At 41.6% G+C, this 23,626-nt stretch overlaps 1 protein-coding gene across 1 annotated transcript; it reads right to left on the minus strand.

Moving 5' to 3' along the window:
* Positions 1-512: 512 nt before the first annotated feature.
* On the minus strand, positions 513-22,183 carry TMEM30A (transmembrane protein 30A). The gene is made up of 7 exons (XM_074947994.1): positions 21,693-22,183; positions 15,043-15,159; positions 13,149-13,256; positions 10,559-10,646; positions 6,993-7,136; positions 5,458-5,664; positions 513-2,741 (listed from the first exon to the last, which is right to left on the minus strand). Exons 1-7 carry the CDS (start codon positions 21,933-21,935, stop codon positions 2,548-2,550), a joined length of 1,101 nt encoding a protein of 366 aa, XP_074804095.1. The 5' UTR covers positions 21,936-22,183; the 3' UTR covers positions 513-2,547.
* Between the last annotated feature and the right edge of the window lie 1,443 nt (positions 22,184-23,626).

Raw genomic sequence — 23,626 nt, forward strand, 5'->3', positions numbered from 1 at the left:
GAGTCTGAACCAAGGCCTTTTACCTACTCACCAAGGTTTGTTGTAGCTTTGCATTATATGCTTTCATGTTATTTGAGTTTTCTTTCCTTTACTATGGTATGTAAGTTTTACTTTTTAATTTGGGTCCTCAGATTGAGAACGTACAGCAGTGAATTTACCTCAAACAAAGGGAAATCTCTTTCTTAACTCTGACAAGAAGAGCAAAAAGTACCTCACCTGATCCACTTAGTTAAGAAGACCTCCAAAGAGGGACAAACAGGCTACATTCAGCAGGGGAGTGCAGGGGGAAAAGAGACAGTCATAAGTAACAGCAAGATTAGGGAATGAAGTTACATATTCTGCACACCAGAGGAAACATATTACCCTAAGAAAATATTCTCAAACTAGTCAAAAAGTGATATTTACATATTGCTAGAATCAGTTCTTCACCTGAAATGGTATTTCAGTTGTTGCATGTAACTCAAGAGGAAGCATTCCTTATATTTAACATATTGATTATGAACACAGCAAAATATATTCAGTTTACCTTTATTGAGTTGACAAATACCAGACAAAAAACACATTTATAAAAATCAAAATATTTAAATAACCAGCAATTGAGAGAAGTGCCCTTACTAGTTCAATGAATAAGATCTAGCAACTACTCTATAGTTTAAAGTGATTTTTTTTAACCTAACATCTTTTGTGCAGCTTTTCTATTATGCTGTGTGGAGATATTAATCAAAGTTGTATGCCCCAATTCTGTAATGACAATGACATTTATGAAACCAACTCTTTCAAAAAATAGTAAACTGTTCTTTTGGACATAAAATCATCGTGTGTTGCACTGCCACATTCTATGGTGCAGTCAAGTACATAAAATAAATGTTAGTTGGTATGTTATCAGTGAACAAACTATCTAAATCATTAGTTTAACCTCATTTCACATGGTATACAATGGAACTATTTTCACTGCTAACTTGAAATACTACACAAGGAAACAAGCAATTCAGTAACAAATGGTCAGGTCTCCTCAAAACTGATATACTAATACAGTATATTTCAGAAACTGACAAAGTTAAGCTACTAAAACATGATCAAAGTTTTTTTGCCACAAGTGTATATGATTTCAGAAATACTAAAACGTGGCTAACCTGCATTGAAACGGTACAGCTGATTCAGCAGAATACAATACATATTAATCCAGGCAAAAAAAAGTTTAAGGACAAAAGTTTCAACATAAATAATCTGCAGCATTTATTCAATCCTGAATATTCAGATACTTTATCAAGCCAGTTACATGTAAAGTAACCTCTGCCATGTAAATGTATAATGTGCATTATTTAAAATTACTAGAATGCAGTAGCTTACAATTTACAGTTAGCTTTGAATGAACCAAAAAAAGTGAAACTGGTTTTAATATTGAGATTAGAGGGAATAGCGTACACTACCTGTAACAGACATTTAAATGACTTTCAGGGCAAGCTCAATCTATGTAAAAAGAAAAGGGAGTCATTTCAAGAACTATGAATTCTTTCAGTTTAGGATTTGAACACTTACCTTCAAAATTAAATTTGTTTTATTTTTTCCAAATAATGAGGGAACCAAATATTACATTAGATTTACTATAACAAAGCCTGCTCTGAACATCTAAACCCTGTTTCTATTGAGAGCAGAACAAGGAAGGTCCTCCACCGGCAAGATAGTTATTCCACCCAGATTTATGATTGGAAAGAACTCCTTCATTTTTTCTTGATTAATACCTTCAAGCTGCTCATGAAGAGCAAGATCACAAGTACAATGGGTAAACTGTTCTAAATATGACTTCAAGCAAAAGAAATATTCAGAACGAAGTTGCTTTTTTCATCTCAACAACTGTTTTCAAGTTGAAACGAGACTTGGAAATTCACCCACACAGTCAGTTGACACATCTCCTGACATTTTCAGTGGATGTTAGTTCCCATGCCAGGCATATCTGATATCTAAAATACAGAGTTATGTGAATTTATAACAGCACTTTACGAAGATTTAATGTGTAACACACTTACACTTGACACAGGAAATATTTTATAACTTTAATATATTAAACATCTCAGCAAGGAACATAAAGCCTATGCACACAATACAGTGACATGAACAAACACTAAAGACTTATTTTTCCTTTCAATAGCACTGACATTGTGAATGGTTAACAGGTTATACTATATCCTAAAACAGTCTCCTTTCTCCACACAACCTATACATACAGTATCATATGGATATATTACATAGCACAGAAACAAGCAGCAGATGCATTAAGGGAATAGGGGCTATATGCATCATATAGCCTGCCTAGGAAGAGGCAAATGTCAGAAAACCATTTATGCAATTAGCATAGATACAATCAGTAGAGCTAATTAAATACCCGTCATTTTCAAAAGTCAATCCACAGCAAGGGGAAGAAAGGCTTTAGAGAGAGTTTTGCACCCAGCTTCAGAAGCAATATGAGCAGATTAAGCTATCAAAAACTGGGTCCACTCTGGACTGGCCTTGATGCACATGCAGTACATTTGTTTTCAGAATGCAAAATTAATTGGGAATGTCCGCACTATTGTTTCGATTTCCATATTTGTGATGAATGACTAGCAGCACAACTCCTAGAAAGAAGCATATGGACCCCACAGTGATGTAAGCAATTCCCAGAAATGGATTTTTGCCTCCCATCCACGATATGGTGCTCAGGATCATCCGTTTCCGTCCATCAAAACTGTACACAGGGTAATCTGAAGAATATATAGGAAAATTCACCCTAATTCCAGTCATTTCATTAGAAGTATGGCTGGCATATTACAACTTGAGATCATTTCAGTCGGTAACAGAATGTAACACACCGTCCCCCCAATATCTGATTTCCTTAGTAACCTAATTTTCATTCTCAGTTTTCATGTACTTTCCACTACTGTGCAGCAAAATGAAAGACAACAATAAGGATAATTACAATAAGGCTCTCTCACTGACCAGTACACAGCTGCTTGTCGCACAAATGATTAAGAATTCTTGTACAGACCCTGCTAAATTTTTAATATCAACCTCTGCAATGATTCCCTTTTCTTCCTCCTGTCTGGTATTTTGGATTCTCACCTACCTTCAGTCTGTCATCTACTTTACCTGCTGCTCTGACCATCTCCATCTCATTAAACCCCTTCACTGACTTTCATTCACCTTCAAGATCAATTTTAAGCATGTCCTGGAGCAGATCTTCAGCTGGTGTAAACTGTCATAGCTCCAGTGACTACAGTTTCCACAAGTGGAGGGAGATGGTCCTTCACATTCAAGGCTCCCATCTATTTCCTATTCTTTTCACAGTCTTTCTTACTCCCTTCACTACACCCAAACCGCCTGCTTTACTTCCCCCTTTTTCAGTATGTCTTCACTGTAGAAGTAACTGAGATGACTGAATCTGGACATGATTAGCGGCATAGACCTAGCCACAAAAGGCGACAGCGCACAGCTATACTCGAGTGCATCCACTGGACTGTGTCCACATGGGAGCTGTACTCTCACATGTGAAGCATTAAGACTTCTGGGGTAATACCCTCTGGTTTAGTGCTGTACGGCTCTATGAACTATTTCCACAGTGTTTTGTGGAAAAACTTGTTGGTCCTTTATGGGCACCTGTGCTGAAGTGGTCTTAGCCCACCAGAAGTAAACCATTTCCAGTCTGTCACATGCTAGATTTCTGTCTGTAGTCTCCATTCTAACTTGTAGCATGGCCTGAATCCAACACATCTGCGGTTGGCATTAATGCAACTCTCATTCTGGAAACAGGAAGCAGATGCAGGCATGACACTGGTAGGGGGCATTTTGACAGCGGCTTTTCACCCTGAGAATGCAGCAGTGTGCCTTGCTAAGGAGATCACAAAGACTGAATGCAGACATGGAGTATTGGAGATAGCTGATGCAGGTTTTAAACACTGTGGAATCCCTCCAACCTGACTAATGCTTCTGGAGCAGAACCACAAGCAGAGTGATGGGACTATATTGTCATGGAGAGCTGGGATAATGAGCAGAGAGGCCAGAATTTCCACATGAGGAGCTTGTCTTGGCCCATTAGGACCAGGAAATGCAGAAGAGACAGAGAAAAAAAATATACAGCCTGGTGGAGGATTGTGGGAAGGCAATGGCAGACTAGTTGTTCCTCAGTTGATTTGCCTGTGCCCACACTGCAAAATGAACTGGTTACCAGACCATGCATAAGCAGCACTATGCTTTAGCATATAGCCCCAGACAGGCCAGATAGCTAGGGCTGAAAGCATCATAACAGAGCTAGGATCTGTGTATATAGTCAGGAACTAGGTTAGGGACAATATCCAAGTAAGAGCCCAAGTTAACTCTGCAGCGAAGACAAGCCTTAAGTGTCCTCCAGCTTTGTCTCTGGGTTTACCATGCAAGCCCTGTACCTGGAATCCATCCCTTGCATTGCCATGCCTCCACCAGCTCCTCAAAAGGCACTATCGTTCTCTCCTCAGTGAAATATTAAACTGAATGATTGTCTTTATACCTGTCTAAAGGACTTAGCACATTACTGCCACTAAATAAATAATTCCTTACAAAAAACTAGTAAAAGAAAATGACTAAAAGTTACAAAGTCAAGCACTCAAAATTAAGAAATGCCAGGACTAAGGCTGCCACAAGATGGATTTACTTGTGCATCTGTGTATCCTGAAATCTGTGCAGCAGCATGCTTCTGAATTTCTTGACCAGGAACTGAAAACTCATAAATTAAACAGATTACACTAGAGTGTGCCTGACGCTTCTAATTTTCTGGAACCAAAAATTAATTGGTTTAAACAGCTTGCAGACTCCACAAGCATATCCTACATTCTTCCTGACCCAAAGTTATTCACTGTTTATGAACTTTAAAAACTCAGGCTGTTTGACAAAACCCATCAAGAAGTCTCTGCACACCTCAACATTCTCAGAGCTTCAAGTTTTCACAGCAAAAACCAATTCAAAAGCTTACAAAACAATCTGAGGACCAGTTCTCATTTGAGGACAAATCAAAAATGTGAAATGTTTAGGCCAGAAAGTTTCCATGTGTCTGATAAATGCCAGGCTTTTCTTTAGTGATTCATTTGGGCACTCTTTACAGTATCAAACTGGTTACTTCCACTATAGATGCTATGTTGCCCTCTTCCAACCAATTAACAGAGCACTGTTCTTTGCACAAGTAGTAAACTGGGCTGATAATTTCATTAATTTACAAGTAGACACGCTATGTGGTTCTGCTATGCAACTAATAAAATAAAGTACAAAAAGGATATTATTCACAAACATCCTCTGCATTAGCTTCTCTGAATTCATCTCAAAACAAAAGTTTCATATTACATGTTCTCAAAACTGAAATACTGACATCTGACAAATTCTGAAAGCTACAAATACATACATTCAAATATTCCAGATGATATTAGCAGTTTTAAAAGTTTCAATAAAGGATACTGTATGTGATCTCCAAAGAGTACTTTCCAGCTTGTAAGGTAGGCTGCAAGTTATTCTTTCTCTCAATCAAGCGATATAGTTTACGAAATGTAGGCAATGCTGCAGTACGCATCCACACAATAAAGTCTTCATTAATGAACCCATTGTTGTCTGATTCTGAATCCAGCATATACACTGGTTTGGGCCAGTTCACAGGCTTTGTTGTGCCTAAAATTAAATAATTCAATTAACTAGAAGTATTTAGACAAGAGGTACATCTTCCAGGTTTAGATACTGGTGTGCACTTAAGAACTTTTTTCTACGACTCTGAGGTGTATGTGCTTTTCCAGATATTGGCAATCAAAGGTAATTTAGTTTTTGGCCAATTATAAATCAATGCAAGGAATTAATACAGTTGCCAGAGGATCATACTCAGATCAATTTCAGTCAAAAAAATTAGATTTTAGAAAAAAAATGATTTTTACAGAACCTATCAACAGAAATATTTTTAAATTTAAGATTAGTGAAGTACTTTTGGTATCTAAAGAGTTGTAGGATTTGTCAGAGTTAGCAACCCAACAATTACAACGCTCTGCTAGCATATTACAATTAGAAAGTCAGAATGGTTCAAAACTAAGTGAAACGCAAAAAAGAAAAGTAGTTTGAGTGATACAAAATTACATTATTAAAATATATAGTAATCCAAAGCATTATTAGCAGCATAAACAATAACATTTTCTTATGGCTATGATTTTAAGTCAGCATACCTTTAACCATGACACGAAAAGTTAGAACCAGATATCAAAGGATTAACAGAAAGGGTGAAACAAGCAGAAATTAAAAGTAAGCTGGTAATTAAGTGCAACATTAGCTGCACTCCAGCATTAATTGCTAGCTGAATATTTTGTTTCCAACAATGTTTAACTCTTATAAGAATGAGCGTACGCCTGAAAGCCATGACTTTCATGATGATAATTTTTGTTTAAATAAAGAGCATTGCCCCACTCAGTCTCACACAGAGCAATACTCTTCCATAAATATTTACAAGTTAGTTAGTTGTCAAATGCAATGAATGTGAGTTTTTTACACAATCCATATTATAAAATAAAGGATTTGACTTAATTCCCCATGAGAGTTCATAAAGTTAGAATAGCGTGCCTTGATTTTTCTTTTTATGTTTATGACATGTTTTGCTTGACAATCCACTAACTTTACTTAAGAGATTTTCTAGAATTTCAGAAAGATAGGCAGGGAATTATAACATGTTCTAATTCCAGCATTTTAAAATATCTGTTTCTTTCGACGACTGTACTGATTTTAAATCATTAATAAAAATACTACAGTAAAATAAACACACATATGATTGTCTGAAAATGACCGAAACTATCTCTCTGCATGGCAAAAAGTGTTGAGCTTGGTATTTTTAGCAGAACCACAGCACAGTTATATTAGGATGCCCACTACAATGCTTGTACAGAAAGAAAAAAAATCAGTAACAATAGCTTTTTATTAAAATGTGTTTGACATGTTTTCAATATAAAATTTTAAGATCTTACCTTGGAAAAGTGCTGTCAAATTATTTGCATTTCCAGAAGGATTCCTGAATTTAACGTTTTTATCTGTCCACCAAGCAATACCTTTTTTATTCAAAGTAATAGGGATCCTTGTTTCATTAATAACATGAAACAATGCCAATGTATCTAATATGAGAAATTCAAGTTAGAGAAAGGGGGTAGAAAAACCTTCAACTGACTCTAGTTTCATCTTTTTATGATTATTTGATACTTCCACACAAACTGGAGAAGGCAGCATTTATAGCCATGACTATCAGAGTAAATGAATTGTTTCATAGGACACGTGTTACAGAATCATAGCAATGTAGGACTAAAAGGGATCTTGATAGGTCTTCTAGTCAAGTCCACAGCACTGAGGCAGGACTAAGTATTATCTAGACCAGTGGTTCTCAAAGCCAGTCCGCCGCTTGTTCAGGGAAAGCCCCCAGCAGGCCGGGCCGCTCCAGGTCAATGGGGGCTGCGGGAAGGGCGGCCAGCACATCCCTCGACCCACGCCGCTTCCCGCAGCCCCCGTTGGCCTGGAGTGGCGAACCACGGCCAATGGGAGCCGCGATCGGCCGAACCTGCGGACGTGGCAGGTAAACAAACCGGCCCAGCCTGCCAGGGGCTTTCCCTGAACAAGCGGCAGACTGGTGTTGAGAACCACTGATCTAGACCATCCTTGGCAGGTGTTTGTCTAACGTGTTCTTAAAAAGCTCCAATGACAGAGATTCCACAGCCTCCCTAGGTAATTTGTTCCAGTGCTTACCTACCCTTATAGTTACGAAGTTTTTCCTAATGTCTAACCTAAATCTCCCTTGCTGCAATTTAAGCCCGTTACTTCTTGTCCTGTCCTCAGTGATTAAGGAGAACAATTTCTCACCTTTTCTTAAAGCACCTTTTACATACTTAAAGACAGTTATCTTCCATCCAAACCCCCACCCCCCCTCCAAATCTTGTCCTCTCCAGATTAAAGAAACCCAATTTTTTCAATTTTTCCTCATAGGTTATGTTTTCTAGACCTTTAATATTTTTGGTTGCTTTCCTCTGGACTTGCTCCAGTTTGTCCAATCTTTCCTGAAGCATGATGTCCAGAACTGGACAGAATATTCCAACTGAAGCCTTATCAATGCTGAACAGAGTGCAAAAATTACTTCTTGTGTCTTGCTTATAACACTCCTGCTAATACATCTCAGCATGATATTCACTTTTTTTGCAACAGATTTAAATTGTTGACTCTTAATTTGTGATGCACTCAACCCCCAGATCCTTTTCTGCAATATTCTTTCCTAGGCAGTCATTTCCCACTTTGTATTTGTGCAATTGATTATTCCTTTCTAAGTGTAGTACTTTGCATTTGTCCTTCTTGAATTTAACAACATTTCTCCATTTTGTCAAGATCATCCTATTCTCAGCTTGATATCATCCACACACTTCGTAAGTGTACTTTCTATGTAATAATTTAAATAATTTATGTAGATATTCAATAGAACCAGACCCAGGACAGATCCATGCAGGGCCCCACTCTGATTTGCCCTTCCCGCTTGACTGTGAACCATTGATGACTACTAAGATAATCGCTAATGGCTCAGAGATTGGGGGGGAGGGATAGCTCAGTGGTTTGAGCATTGGCCTGCTAAACCCAGGGTTGCGAGTTCAATCCTTGAGGGGGCCATTTGGGATCTGGGGCAAAAATTGGGGATTGGTCCTGCTTTGAGCAGGGGGTTGGACTAGATGACCTCCTGAGGTCCCTTCCAACCCTGATATTCTATGATTCTAGAGATCTCTTCAGCCAGTTCCTTACCTATTCTAGGATGGATTTAATCAGGCCTTCCCAACTTGATGACATCTAGCTTGTCTACGTAATTCTTAACTTGTTCTTTTCTATTTTAGTCTTAGATCCTACCATTTACACTGGTGTTCACTATGTTAGTCATCCAATCACTGTACTTGTTTTTGGTGAAAACAAGCACAAAAGGCATTTAACACTTATGCCATTGGTGCAATTTCTTGTTTCTGTCTTTCCCTCCTCATTAAGTAATGGGCCTACTGGGCCCTTGGTATTCCTCTTGCTTCCCATGTATTTGTTACCCTTTATATTCCTAGCAAGGTTAATCTTGGTTTGTGCATCAGTCTTTCTACTTTTGTCCCCAAATGCTTCTGGTTTTTTGTATATTCATCCTTTGTAATTTGACCAAGTTTCCACTTCTTGTATGACTTTATTGAGTTTCAGGTTACTGAAGATCTCCTGGTTAAGCCAGCATGATCCCTGCCAAACTTCCTATCTTTCCTACATTTCCCACACACTGGGATAGTTTGCTCTTGTGCCCTTAATAATGTCTCTCTAAAAATCTGACAACTCTTGTGAACTCTTTTTTTCTCCCTTTGATTTGCTTCCCATGGGATCTTACCTACCAATTCTCTGAGTTTGCTAAAGTTTGTTTTCTTGAAGCCCATAATCTTTATTCTGCTGTTTTCTCTCCTACCATTCCTCAGAATCATGAACTCTATCATTTCATGATCATTTTCACCCAAGCTGCCTTCCACTTTCAGATCAAATAGTTCCTCCGTTTATCAGAATCAAATCTAGAATAGCCTCTCCCCCAGTTGCTTTCTCCACCTGCTATAATAAAAGGTTGTCACCAATGCATTCCAAGAACTTGTTGCATAAGCTGTGCCATGCTGTATTATATTCCCAACAGATGTCCAGGTAGTTGAAATCCCCCATCACCAAGTTGTGTGTTTTTGGATGGATTTTATTTATCATTATTCATTGTTTAAAAAAAAAGCCTCATCCACCTCTTCTTCCTAGTAGTCTACAGTGGACACCTACCATGACATCACCCCTTCTATCCTTACCCAGAGACTTGCAACAAGTCTGTCGCCTACTTCCCTGTCAACCTCAGTGCAAGCGTATACATTTTTGAATATACAAAGCAATGCTTCCTCCCTTCTTTCACCTGCCTGTTGTTCCTGAACAAGCTACACCCTCTATCCAATATTCCAGTCATGTGAATTATCCCACCAAGTTTACGTGATGCCCATATTTCTTGCATTCGTATATAGATATCCATTTATTAGATTTCCCCTCTACATTTCCTCTGCTCTCCTTTGTCCCTGCTGTGTTTGCCCACGTTTCCCCACAGATTCTGACCCTTCACCCAGAGCTCCATATATTTTATTTTACATACAGTACTATATATATATATATATATACACACACACTCACATACATACACACACACACACACACACACACTAGATAAATGTAACAGCCAGTGCCATGTGGAAGTTATCTCCAACCCTTGCTGCCATAATTGAATGAATCTGATAACACAGTTTCAGAAGGAAAATAAGCAGTAGCAGTTCCCCTAGCATGTTTCCCCTCCAGCACTCAAGTATAACAAAATCTATTTGCTCTGCACAACTAAAGCTTGTCTAATTTAAAGACAAAATCCTCGAACATTTTTAATCAATTTCAAATAATTTATAGCACAATTTGACGTGTGGACCAGATTGCAAAAGCGTCTTGATATTTTTATAAGGTGGTTTAAAAGAAAATACCATACCATTAAACATACTGTTGGCAATAGCTCCACAAGGAGCAATGGGTTTACCCTCACTCGTGCGGTAAGGCTCACACTCCTTACTGGGATTCTAATATTTAAAAGAAAAGAAGAGATAGTTGAGATCTGCAGCTAACTAATCCCATTATAAACTACATTTTCTGTATGCCTTGAACATCATAACTTGAATTGCCAAAAGTCTAAACTATTTAAAATATCATTTTTAATATTAATTGTAATAGTTTTTACTCACTAAACAAAAACTGAATCAGACAGAGTTCAGAACCCACATAGTGCATACATTGTAGACTATAAAGGTTTTTTTTTAATCAATGCTCTATATAGTGGAGTTTTTGTATGCTTTTGATCTAATGCTTCAGCATACCCAAAATATATTTAAATAATATTTCCACCATTAAACCATTGAGAAAGTTGAATATCAGAAAAAAAGACTTAGGCACTTAACAGTAAAATATTTACATACCTATAAAAGACGAATAAATATTATTAAATTAAAATGTAAAATGTTTTGAGACAAAGCATCCAAGTTAAAAAACTGACTTCAGTGGCACTACAGCCACTTACTGGAACTCTCCCACCCTTTTATAAAGGTCACAGGGAACAGAGAGAGAAGTATCTGCTGGAGCCACAAATAGCCAACAACTCCCTTATCAAGAGCCTAAGGCCCAGTCTTCACTTAAAAGTTAGGTCGACATAGCTACAGATATGAAAACTGCATACCCTGAGCACCACAGATATGCTGACTTAATCCCAAATGTAGATGCAGCTAGCTTGATGGAAGAATGCTTCCACTGACCTAGCTATAGCCCCTTGGGTACCTGGAGTTCCTACAGTGATGGAAAAACCCATTCCGTCACTGTAGTCTATGTCTTACACTAAAGGGCATAGCTATGGCACCACTGCTATGCTACTGTAGCACCCATAGTTTAGACATGGCCTAATTAAGAACATAAGAATGGCCCAGATGGGTCAGACCAATGGTCGATCTAACCCAGTACTTTGTCTTCCAACAGTGGTTGGTGCCAGATGCCTCAAAGGGAATGAACAGAACAGGCCAATTATCAAGTGATCCATCCCCTGTCGTCCAGTCCCTAAATCGCTGACTGCCAGAAGCGGGAACACCCAGAGATTGAGGTTGCATCCCTGATCATCTTGGCTATTTGCCACTGATGGACCTATCTTCCATTAACTTACCTAATTCTTTTTTGAACCCAGTTATACTTTTGGCCTTCACAACAACCCCTGGCAATGAGTTCCACAGGTTGACTGTGCCTTATGTGAAGAAGTACTTCCTTATGTTTGTTTTAAACCTGCTGCTTATTAATTTCACTGGGTGACCCCTAGTTCTTGTATTATGTGAAAGGTAAATAACACTTTCTTATCACTTTCTCCACACCATTCATGATTTTATAGATCTCTATCATATCCCCCTCAGTCATCTCTTTTCTAAGATGAACAGTCCCACTCTTCTTAATCTCTCCTCATACTCATTCTTTTTTGCCATTTCCTATACTTTTTCCAATTATATCTTTTTTTGAGATGGGGTGCCCAGAACTGCATGCAGTATTCAAGATGTGTACGTACCATGGATTTATATAATTGCATTATGATATTTTCTGTTTAATTATCTATCCCTTTCCTAATGGTTCATAAAATTGTTAGGTTTTTTGACTGCTGCTGCACATTAAGCAGATGTTTTCAGAGAACTTCCACAATTACTCCAAGATCTCTTTCTTGAGTGGGAACAGCTAATTTAGACCCCATCATTTTGTATGCATAGTTGTTAGATATGTTTTCCAATGTGCATTACTTTGCACCAATCTGCCATTTTGTTGCTCTGTCACTCAGATTTCTAACTCTTTGCAGTCTGCTTTGGACTTAAATATCTTGAGTAATTTTTTATAGTTCGTAAATTTTGCCACCTGTTAATCCCATTTCCCAGATCATTCACTAATATGTTGAACAGTGTAGGTCCCTGTACAGATCCTTGGGTGACCCCGCTATTTACCTCTCTCCACAGTGAAAACTGACCATTTATTCCTATCCTTTGTGTTCCCACACCGCCTGTAGAAGATAAAGCATGCCTAAAGAGTCCATGAGAAACTTCACATAGTTGTTTTGAATACATGCATTTTAGTACTGATATTTGATAACTAGTAGCTAATCAACTGGAATGCTGAATCTGAGTATCCAATTCTAAGCATTGAAATCTGCTATCTAGCTGGGCATTGTTCATTAGTGAAAGATAAAACTTCAGACAGAACAGATGGAGCTAAACTGGTTTCACTGCCTGAAAAGCACCACAGATCTAAGCTAATCAGAACACATTTATTTGCAGTGAGCAATGATCAATCTAATGTACCACAATCCATCAGATAGAAGTACAGAATGTCCATTTAGTGGAACATATATGAAGTCACCAGTATAACACTGATTCTTTGACAATGTCTCCTACTACGTAAAGAGAAGTGTCTATTTCACCTCAATGTTGAAAATGCTTCTGCAGCATGTTGATTTATGTTACCTAATTATTACTAATGATTAGACTTGAGCATAAATAAAGTTTACTTACAAATAAAGAACTATTATCGCCATTTAGTTGGCTGTCATCCCGAGACTTCACATAACGACGATGGTTTTGATAGAAGTTGGACAGTCCATAATACATAAACACATTGGTCTGCAAAATACAAGGTGGCAGATTGAAAGAGGATACTCAATAACACCAATACATAAGATAACGATCCATCAGATACATTAATGTGTTGATACAGCCAGGAAATTGACAAATATTTACATATTGATATTCTATATTTATTCTAGATCAGTAATATTCATAATATATTTGCTCAGGAGACAAATCAAAACAAAATGTTTTATACTTCCAGTATTGTAAACTCAGCCTGGCATCTGAAAGACAAGTTGTGTCCTTCTAGCCTCACATATCACAAGTCATTATCAAGAAATTCTGAAATACCTTACATTCGCTGTTTAACAATTCAGAGGCAACAATGAAAGTTTCTTTAGTGTCAATATCTAAGTTCAAGGGGCTTCCCACACTCACTGTATCCAATACTAAGGCCCATATCCACAAAGGGACTTAGGCACAGCAATGCTGAGTACTCAGCAATGCTGAGTAATTTTTAGGCACCTAGAAAAATCTCTGAAAGAATAATGGAATCCACGAAGCCTGAGTTAGGTTCTTAGCCTAGCTTTTCTATACAATGATTGCGGAGAGATAGGTTACTAAAGCTGTGATCCACACAAGCCAGCAAGTTAGGTGGCTCCTTGCCTAACCTAGCCAATGGGAAATGCCAATGAGAGTGGTGTATCATAAGCCCCATCCCTCTCATGGATTTTCACCGGCAAAATCTGGGCTGCAGAGAGGCACGTAAGCTTGCTTGTGATCCACAACTGGGAAACTCCTCTCCTGGAGTCAGACGGCTTAGCGCCTAAGCATGAAACAACGGAGGAGCAGCAGCCACCTTCCTTATAACTTTTAGCCCACTGGTTAGAGGACTCACCTGGAATATGAGACACCCAGGCTCAGTTGCTTCCCACCCCACCTGAAGGGGAGAATGGATTTGAACAGTGGTCTCCCACTTGTCAGAAGAGCACTCCAACCACAGGACTACTGGATATTCTGATCTGGATCTCTCTCACTTACAACACAGGAGTGATCAGGCAGCATATGGCCACACGGTATTGCACAATTCAGGTAGTCCCAATTTTCCAAATCTTTACATTATACAGAGTGTTTCTGAAATTCACACAGAAACTCAAATTTTCTTTTAAAACATAAGACCCGCAAACTTGTAAAACTGAATGCCCCTAGGGACATTCATAAAACTAGTTTGCAAGCCTTGTTTACAATGAGTTTATTGTCAAAATCTCCTTTAGTTGCACTACCACCTGGGCGGTTCCATCAATGACTGGGAGTGCTAATGTATGCTGGCCACTTGCATCTATACAACAGGGTCATCTAACCTTGGTTAATGATAGTTAAAACATCAGCAGGCAGTCTATGCGAATGCTCCTTCATATTGTACCATCAGTGGTGCAACAGAAAGAGAATTTAATAAAAAGCTCAGTACAGACTGTCAAAGACTCACATGGTAAATCTATGGATTCGTGACTCACGGATCCAGTTTATGTTACACATTTCCGGGTGATGATAAATAAATTAAGACCTGATTCAAACCTGTTGTACCAGATGTAGTTTGTGGAGAAGACATACAACACACAGGATTAGTTGATGGATGAAGAGAAGAGCATAACAGGATTTAATTTTTAAGAATAAGGCAAATATGATGTTCCTCTAACATACAAATTTAGTTTTTTGACTTAAGTAAGCAGATGTGAAGATAGCTAGTACAATACCTTACAAAAGCAATGATAAAATGCAAAAGGCATGAACGTAAAATTATGAGTAATTCTGATGGCAACTCACACACAAAGTAACAGACCTCAAAGGGATGATCCAGTATAAAGTCAATGGTGCAAGTACAAGGTGGTGTGCTATTCCAGGACACGTTCAAACATTTATTGCAGGGACTAGAAGAGTCAGTTCCTGTGTAATCAATCTGCAAGAGAAAGAGGATACTGAGTTACAAAGAGAGAAAGACATATATCACGATTACTAAACCAAACAGACTGACGTAATCTCTGCTGTTTCTCAATCAACTCCATCTCAAATCCAAAGAATATTCCTACACAGAAGACTTCATATAGAATTAAGGTTTCACAGGTGGATTTTTCACATCACAGAAGGGGGGGGAGGGGGGAGAATGTCTGTGCTAAAAACAAATCAACACCTGGAGGTTTACTTAATACACTGTTACTCCCCATTTAGGCACCTAAATGATGAGGCAAGATTTTCAAAAGCACTCGGAACCCAAACCTGGGAGCTGCTGGGTGCTTTTGAAAGGCTAGCTCTTAATGTAAGATATTAAGACAATGATGTTGGCATGTCTTTAAAGAAAGCTAGGAAGAACAGATTACCACTGGATAGTGGAAAATACCATCGGTATTTATTTGATTGATTGTGGATTACCTAACTTTTAAAATGATGTTATTCAAACAACATTAATATGAAGAGTTAAAAACCTCAGAGAATATATACATGGGTCAACTCATCATCCTGTTTGGTGTTTTCAACAAACCTTTATTGCAAAGTATGTAAATGCATGAATTTTGCACTATGTCTTGAAGGATCAGTGATAATTTGAACTGTTTGGATGGTTTTCTGAAAGGCTATTGCACACTGTTTTGTCTGGTCTATTGTTGCAGTTGAACCTATTGCCGACTCCCATTATCAACAATACTTTTTCTAGTGTATACCAGGTTTGAGTGTCGGCAAGAAGGTTGAATTAAATAGGGTTATCTAAAAAATAAATAAGTTGTAGGCCCTGTGTTCACTTGGAAGTAGCACCATTTCAGCAGCCTCTGTCAGCAATGTGTTTAGATATAGATCTGTAACAGTGCTGCCCAGTCTGTCCTGATCTATCCAGGCAGTTAAACAGCAGTTGAACTAGTATTGTACTGACACCTGTACTGACAACAATTGATAGTTTTTCTATGGCAATCCAAACCTAGGATGAAGTATCTTTCACACAGACCTTAACAGCTAGAACCCACTCTATTCTCTAGTCAGCCAAAGAGTCCTACATAAAAAACAAAGCTTGTTATTTTAAGGCTAAAAAGGCAGTTTGTATTTTAAAATGTCAGGTCTTTAAAAAACTGACTGTAAACTCTATGAAGTAGAAAATCTCTCTCTACATGTTTGTATACCGACAATGGGACCACACTCTTGATTGGGGCCTCTTGTCTCTATGGTAATACAAATATTAAACAGTAATTGATAGTAGCAGTAATGCAGAAAGAGAAAGAACAAACCCCATATTTTTTTCATTTGTGGGTCACCTATAATTGATAGCACACTTAACTGCTCTGTTATAGGTCAATTTTGTTCATCCTGATTAAGTAAATAATTGGACAACCATTCTGTATACATTATATTATTGATAGTTTAAAAAAAACTGCTTTAGACCTGGCTCAGTTTGCCAGTATCTTTTAGAATTGATTTTCAATGTGATGTTTCAGCTCCTGAATGATTCCTAAATAATTTAAATTTATCCAATACTTGCTGCACTGTTTCCTGGGTAGAGGAAAAGAAAGCAAGAGAAACTGGTAAGACACTGAAGACACCTTTTTGCTACGTTAAAGCTGTTGGAAAGCTTCCATATTTCAATTTATGACAACTGGAACGAAAATCAGTGTGAAACCTATATATTGTTACTCGACATTTAGGTGAGTGATCAGGACTAACGAAGTATGCTTAAATTGCTTCTTATACATCCCCCTTCATAAATAAAACCAATACAACCATTATTTTTTAAACAGGAGACAGAATAAACACGTTTGCTTACAGTAAGAGGTGGAATTATTCACTCACTCTGACTGCTATTAAATGTATTAGAATAGAGATTCTCAAACTGTGGGCCGTGGACCACCAGTGGTCCGCAAGCGCCATTCAGGTGGTCCGCAGATAGTTCCCTCTAAGATGCGTGCCTGGGTGACCGCACACAAGAGAATGAAGGGCCACACATCTAAATTAGTGGAGCCACACAGGCATGGCTCCAATAATTAGGTGCCTGGACCCTGGAGAAGACGCACATGTAAGGTGACGTGGTGGCCTTGGGGAGAATAGGGGGCAGGGGGCAATGGGGTGAGAAGAGGGGGTGGGAGGGAATTTGGGATGTCAAGGGCTGCGGCGGCCAGAGATAGGGGCAACTTTCCCCAGCTCCAGGGCTGTGGCTGCCAGGGAGAGACGGCCCTACTTCCCAGCTTCAGCTCTGTGGCTGCTGCAGCAGGGGAGAGACCCCACTCCTTCCCAGTCCCAGCTCGGGGACTGCCGCAGCGGGGTAGACCCCCTTCCTTTATTACTGTTTTTTATATAGCGCTTTTACACCGCTGATCACGGATTGGATGCAGATACAAATTTTGAATCCCCGCATGGCTCTATTTGTCAGCTCTGGATTATTTCAGAGAGGCATATAGGCTACTCTGAAATATGCCAGCTAGCTATGGCTCTGAAAGGACAATATATAAGCCAGAAATGGCCCTGGCACATTCACATTCCAGCCACACCCTTTATTCCATTCCAGGGACTGCAAGAATGGCATAGAAAACAACTAAAATGGTTCTCTGCCAGTTAGGGATTTACTCATGCCAAGGGAATCCAACAGGTCTGTTGCAGCACAAGGGGGCTAGACTGCAGAAGAAAATTTGGTTATGTATCTTTAAAAAGACAATCATTAAAGAGTCTGGGAAATAAATGAATGATCCCCATTGGGATATAATCTTTTATCATTATCACAACGTATATTCCATGCCACTGAACCTTAACTTGTCAAAAACACAGTGAGAACAGATTTATTTATTTATTTATTTTTAATTAAACATTCCTCTACAGCTAGCAGATCTATTTTATGTACTTATATAGACACTATGGTCTTAGTCTCAATATAAGAACCCCAAAAAGAAAATGAACAGAATGTTTCACAACCAAGCTGAAAAAGGCAAATAGTACATAAAATGTAAGAAACTAGGCCAAAATTTTCACAAATGGGAACTTCCAATTAAAGCTTCTTAGTCTATATTTAGGCCCCCAATCCCAAAAATACTTATCCACATGTTTAACTTTAACCAGTGGGACTACTCATGCAAGAAATGTGAAGCACGTGTGCAAATGTTTGTTAGGTCAAGGTCCTAGGCACCTAAATAAAAGCAGCATATTTTTCAAAGATATTAAGTAACTGAAGCACAACTGACCTCACACGGTATGTCTTCACTGTATCTGGCAGCAAGCTTCCCAGCTTGGGTTCACAGGCTTGTGTTAGCATGCTAAATTCAATACAGCTGTGTAGACATTGCTTTGACACTGCGGCTCCCAAGCCCACCCTACCTCTTAGGTTAGAAAGCCTGAGCTGCAACATTTATACAACTTTTTTTCTCACACTAGCATGAGCTCCACTAACACAAATCTGTGGACCTGGGCTGGGAGGCTCACTCCCAGATGCACTACAGACATACTCATTGAGGCTGGGAGGGCACAGCTTTTCTGAAAATCAGACTACATAAATTTAGTTATCTAAATATAGATTCAGAGCCTTAACTTCAGGCACTCTGCTCTGAAAAATTTGCCCTTTGATTTTAAATATTTTTTGTTGTAATAATTTATTCTCGAACAAAGCTAAGAAAATTTGTTTCTTTAAAGAAACGATCAGCTACAACGGTGGTTAATGTGTTAGAAGCAATAACTTTTTACTCTTGTTCCAATCATTAAAGTAACACTCAAATTTAGAGTTTACATGTCTATCCTAAGTGTTATTTCAAGAAGTTACTCTATCAAATCCAACCGGGTTCTTTTAAGAAGCTCAGGGTTGATTTGGAGATGGGATGTGTGGCCTCAAATCTGGGCAGAAAGGCATGTATATTTTTAGAAAGCAATTAAGAGCACACACAATACTGGGAGAACATGAAGTACATTTCTACCTTATCTTTCAAATTCCTTTCCTTTGAGGGTTTATTTTTAAGTAGTCTGATATTTATATTCCTTTGTATATTGTATTATGGTAGTGTTACACAACATTTTAACAGAGATATACAAATGAAAAATCTCAGACACTCTTTCAATCTAGCAAATGAAATCAATTCCACAACTACTCCATCTCCACTGACTGATAGACAGAAATGAACAATACTGTTTTTTATATAACTGGTATGATTCGATCTGCACACCAAAGTGTATTTTTAAGGGGCTCAATCTGCAGCCTCATATCCGCTTCACCTTATTACTGCGAGTAAATCCACTGTTTTAAATGGCACTACTGAAAGCAGCATATATGTAAGTGTTTGCAAAATCAGGGTCTAAGTCAACACAACATAGAGAAACTAAGAGCTGATCAGATTTAACAATGATGGCAAGTTTGTTTTTGATGATGACGTGCAACTTTTCAGCTTGGAGCTTTTTAAGAGTTGTAAAGCCAAAGCTTAAGGGTTTATATGAAAGCTGTAGCTAAGTACCAGATGCAAAGTATTGTCTGAGTATTTATACTACACTGTCACTGGAAAATGCAAACTGAAGAGCACACACCTTTGGTGCATTTACTGCTAAATTTATCTCTGACATGTCAGGCTTCTAGAGAGCATCCATACTAGGAAAAAATGTGTTTTTTATCATCAAAAAAATAAACACGACTTTTAACATTCTACAGATGTTTACCTCAGCCTGCTATTAGCATTAAACTACATTTGCCTTGTCCACACTAGGATTTTACCATGTGTTAGTAAACATGGAAAAAAGCCACCTTTTTTCCTAGTGAAATCAAGGTCCTAGTGTTGAAATGTATGCTGACCAGGCTAGAGCAATGGTCACCAACTTGTTGTTTGCAATTGACTGGTCGATCCTATGAACCCTCCCAGTCGATCGTGATCTCCGGTGGTGTAGTGGGGCTGCCGCTAAGCCAGGCTCCCTGCCTCCCCCAGCCCCACACCACTCCTGGAAGTGGCCAACGCGGCCCCATGGGGGAGGAGGAGACAGGGTTTTGCCAATGAGAGCTGTGGGGGCAGTGCCTGCAAAGAGGGGTAGCGTGTGAAGCCATCTTTCCTCCCCCCCCCCCCCCGCCCCGGGGCCACAGGGGCATGTTGGCCCCTTCCGGGAGTGATGTGGGGCTGGGGCAGACAGGGAGCCTGCCTTAGACTTGCTGCACCACCAACTGGGAGCTACCCAAGGTAAGTGTCGCCCGGCAGGAGGCTTCACCCCAACCCCCAGCCCTGTGACCCCTCCTGAAGCCAGCACCCCATACCTCCTACTACACCCCATACACCCTCCTGCAACAGCCATGAGCCTCCTCCCAGAGCGAGCACCCCAACGCCCCTCCTGCAGCCAACCTCCTGCCCCAGCCCTGACTCTCCCTCTCAGAGCCAGCACCCCATGCCCTCTCCTGCACCCCAACACTCTGCCCCAACCAGAGCCCCCTCCTGCACCCAAACTCCCTCCCAGAACTTGCACCTCTCACTCCCGCCTGCACCCCAACCCCGTGTTCCAGGCTCAGCCTGGAGCACCTCCCACACTGTGAACCCCTCGGCCCCAGGCCAGAGCCCGCGTCCCCTCCCAAACCCCAACCCCCTGTCACAGCCCAATGAAAGTGAGTGAGGGTGGGGGAGAGCGAGTGACCGGGGGGGGGGGGGGGGGATGGAGTGGGAGGGGCCTTGGGGAAATGGGTGAGGTAGATCCTAGCTTGCCCTTAAATTCAAGAAGTGATCTTGGGTGTAAAAAGTTTGGAGACCACTAAACTAGAGAAATCAGTACCAAGGGAGGATGCTCACGATAGTAGGCAAGGTCATCTTTAGTGTTTTGAGTCTACCACTCGATGTTCTTTCAACCTCCATTAGTCAGTGCAAGAGATAAAAAAGTAATTAAAAAAAAGAACATTAACATTTGACCAAATTGACAAACACAGTCATTTCCTACAGAAGCCATTTTTTCACCTCTAAAACCACATCAGCATGAAGAGACAGGAAGGATCTGGCAATGCCCAGTGGAACAGCAGAACCCGTTTAATCCTGCAGGCTGCTAGACTGTCATACTACCTACAAAACCTACCTCACCTGACCCTGGTCTGAGGGATGGATGCTCCATGTGGAAGACAGGGTCTTCCCGTTATTGCCCAGGCTGGGGATTTTTGTCTGTGTTTCAGAGTAGCAATTTCAATCTCAACCATAATGTGGTAAATTATGGAAGGCAGAGACGTATTAGCTGCCACCCCCCCCCGCCAGTACTGTACAGCTGGGTCCCTATAGGGTATTTCCCAGAAGCGGTCGGCCTGGGTTTAGAAAGCCCAGCTCCCTTCTCCCAACGTTTCCTGCGCTCAAGATCGTCCCCGCTCACCCTCTGCCAAGGTTTCACCGAGAGGCGCCCAGGGGGAGCTCAGGCACCAGCTGAGAACAGGGAGCCGGCAGCCCCGTCGCCCCCCGCGGCCGGGAGACCCCAGCGCCGGTAACCGCCGCAAGAGGAGGCGCCCGGCAGCCCGCGCCCCGTCCCGACCCTCACCTCGTACTCGCGGATGTTGTTGGAGGTGACGAAGATGCCGATGCCGATGGGGATGAAGATGAGGCCGATGATGAAGAAGGCGGGCAGCACGGTGCCCGCGGTCAGGATGGGCTGCCAGGCCGGCAGCCGCTGCTGCTTGAATGCCGTGTTATCCGGCTTGCGGCTCTTCCCCGCCCCGCCGGCGGCCCCCACTCCCGACGTATGCCCGTCCGCCTCCTCCTTCGCGCTGTAGTTCACCGCCATGGGGCCGCCGAGGAGGGGGAGCAGCCAGCGCTCCGCTCGCGAACCGAGGCCGCCTCCGCTCGGGCCAGTGAGGAACGGCAGAGCACTGCGCCTGCGCGCGAGGAAGGGGACAGTTCCGCACCCGCGGAGCCACTAACAACAAACAAACGTCACCAGCTCGGGTGACCGGGGCCACCTTCTTCCGCCCGCCTTCCCCCAACCTGCGCATGCGCCGTCGCAGTGGGCGAGGCAAGGGCTTGGTTGGATCTGGGGCGCATAATCGATGACGATAAGAGCCATTAACCTCCACCCTTCCGGCGCAGCCGGCGTTCCTTGCCCGTGCCCTGATGGCGCATGCGCAGAGAAAGGGCGCTCGCAATCTTTTCTCTCTCCCGCCCCAGTTGAGGTGTACGACGCTCAGAGTGGAGGCGTCGCGTGATCGAGTTGCGCTGCCTTACGAACAGCGACTCTTGTCCTGTGCAGAGACGCGAACACGTCATCGGGCGGGGAGGGGGGAGTCAATCAGGCCGCCTGAGCTGCGCCTTTCGAGTCGCCTCTCGCCCAGGTCAGGGCAGCCGCGGCCGCCCCTGGCCAGCGGGAGCGGGCACTGATGAGCTCTGCCCCGCGAACGAGACGCCGAGATGGCTGCCGTCCCAGGGCCCGGCGGGGGGACGCTAGTTTGGGCACGGCCAGCTTCGCCCCCCTGGCACCGCGGCGCGGGAGCGCCTCGAGCCCAGCCGGGCCCCCAGCGGCCATTCATCGCTGGCCACTGCCTGCGTCTAAGGGCCTTGCCGCGCCACTGCTGCGCTGGCGGCCCGAGCCCCGCGTGCAAACGCTTATTGCTCGGTTCAGCGATGAGGGAGGAAGCGCTGAACTGTCTGGGATGTCTACACTGCCGCGGTAAATCGACCTACGCTGCGCCACTCCAGCTGTGTGAATACCGTAGCTAGTGTTGACGTAGCTTAGGTCGAGTTACTGCAGTGTCTACACTGCGGAGGGGTCAGCGGGAGAAACTCGCTTCACTAGACCTGCTAAATTGACTGCTGGTGGATCGATCTCAGAGCATCGATCCGGGCTGTAGTGTAGCCCTGGTTTACACTGGGGGGAAGGGGGATTGATCTAAGTTAAGCAGCTTTAGTTATGTGGATGACTGTAGCTGAAGTCGACTTACTTAGATCGACTTACTATGGTGTCTTCACTGTGGTGAGTCGACTGTTGCCGCTCCCCCGTCGACTCCACTTGCACCTCTCACAGCGGTGGAGTACAGAAGTCGACGGGCGAGCGCTTGGGGGTCGATTTATCGCATCCAGACTACCGGTGGGTGGTGTAGACATACCTGTAGACCTGCCCTATTGTCGGGGAGTGTCCTATGGACAGGCCCTGCCCTCTGCTGGCCCAGGGTGAGGGGACCAATGAGGCAAAAGGGACTGTAAGAAGTCTGCTCTCCTTTCATGGCCACTCACATCATCTGCTGCGTTAGCACTGCCAGAATCACCACGAAGGTGGACTAGTGTAATTTTGACTGTACTTAGAAAGTGGCTTTGGCTTGGTACCCACTGCGGGAGCTAGTTTTGGTCTTTTGTCCAGTGTAACTATTTTGATTAGGGGTGTGATGGTTTTTTAAAAAACTGAAATAGTTGCACTAGTACAGTCCCTAGTGGGGCTGTAAATATAGCAGTGTAGCTTATTCCCCTTTTTGTGAAGAAGAAAAC

The sequence above is a fragment of the Natator depressus genome, chromosome 3, assembly GCF_965152275.1.
Source record: "Natator depressus isolate rNatDep1 chromosome 3, rNatDep2.hap1, whole genome shotgun sequence".
NCBI lineage: Eukaryota > Metazoa > Chordata > Testudines > Cheloniidae > Natator > Natator depressus.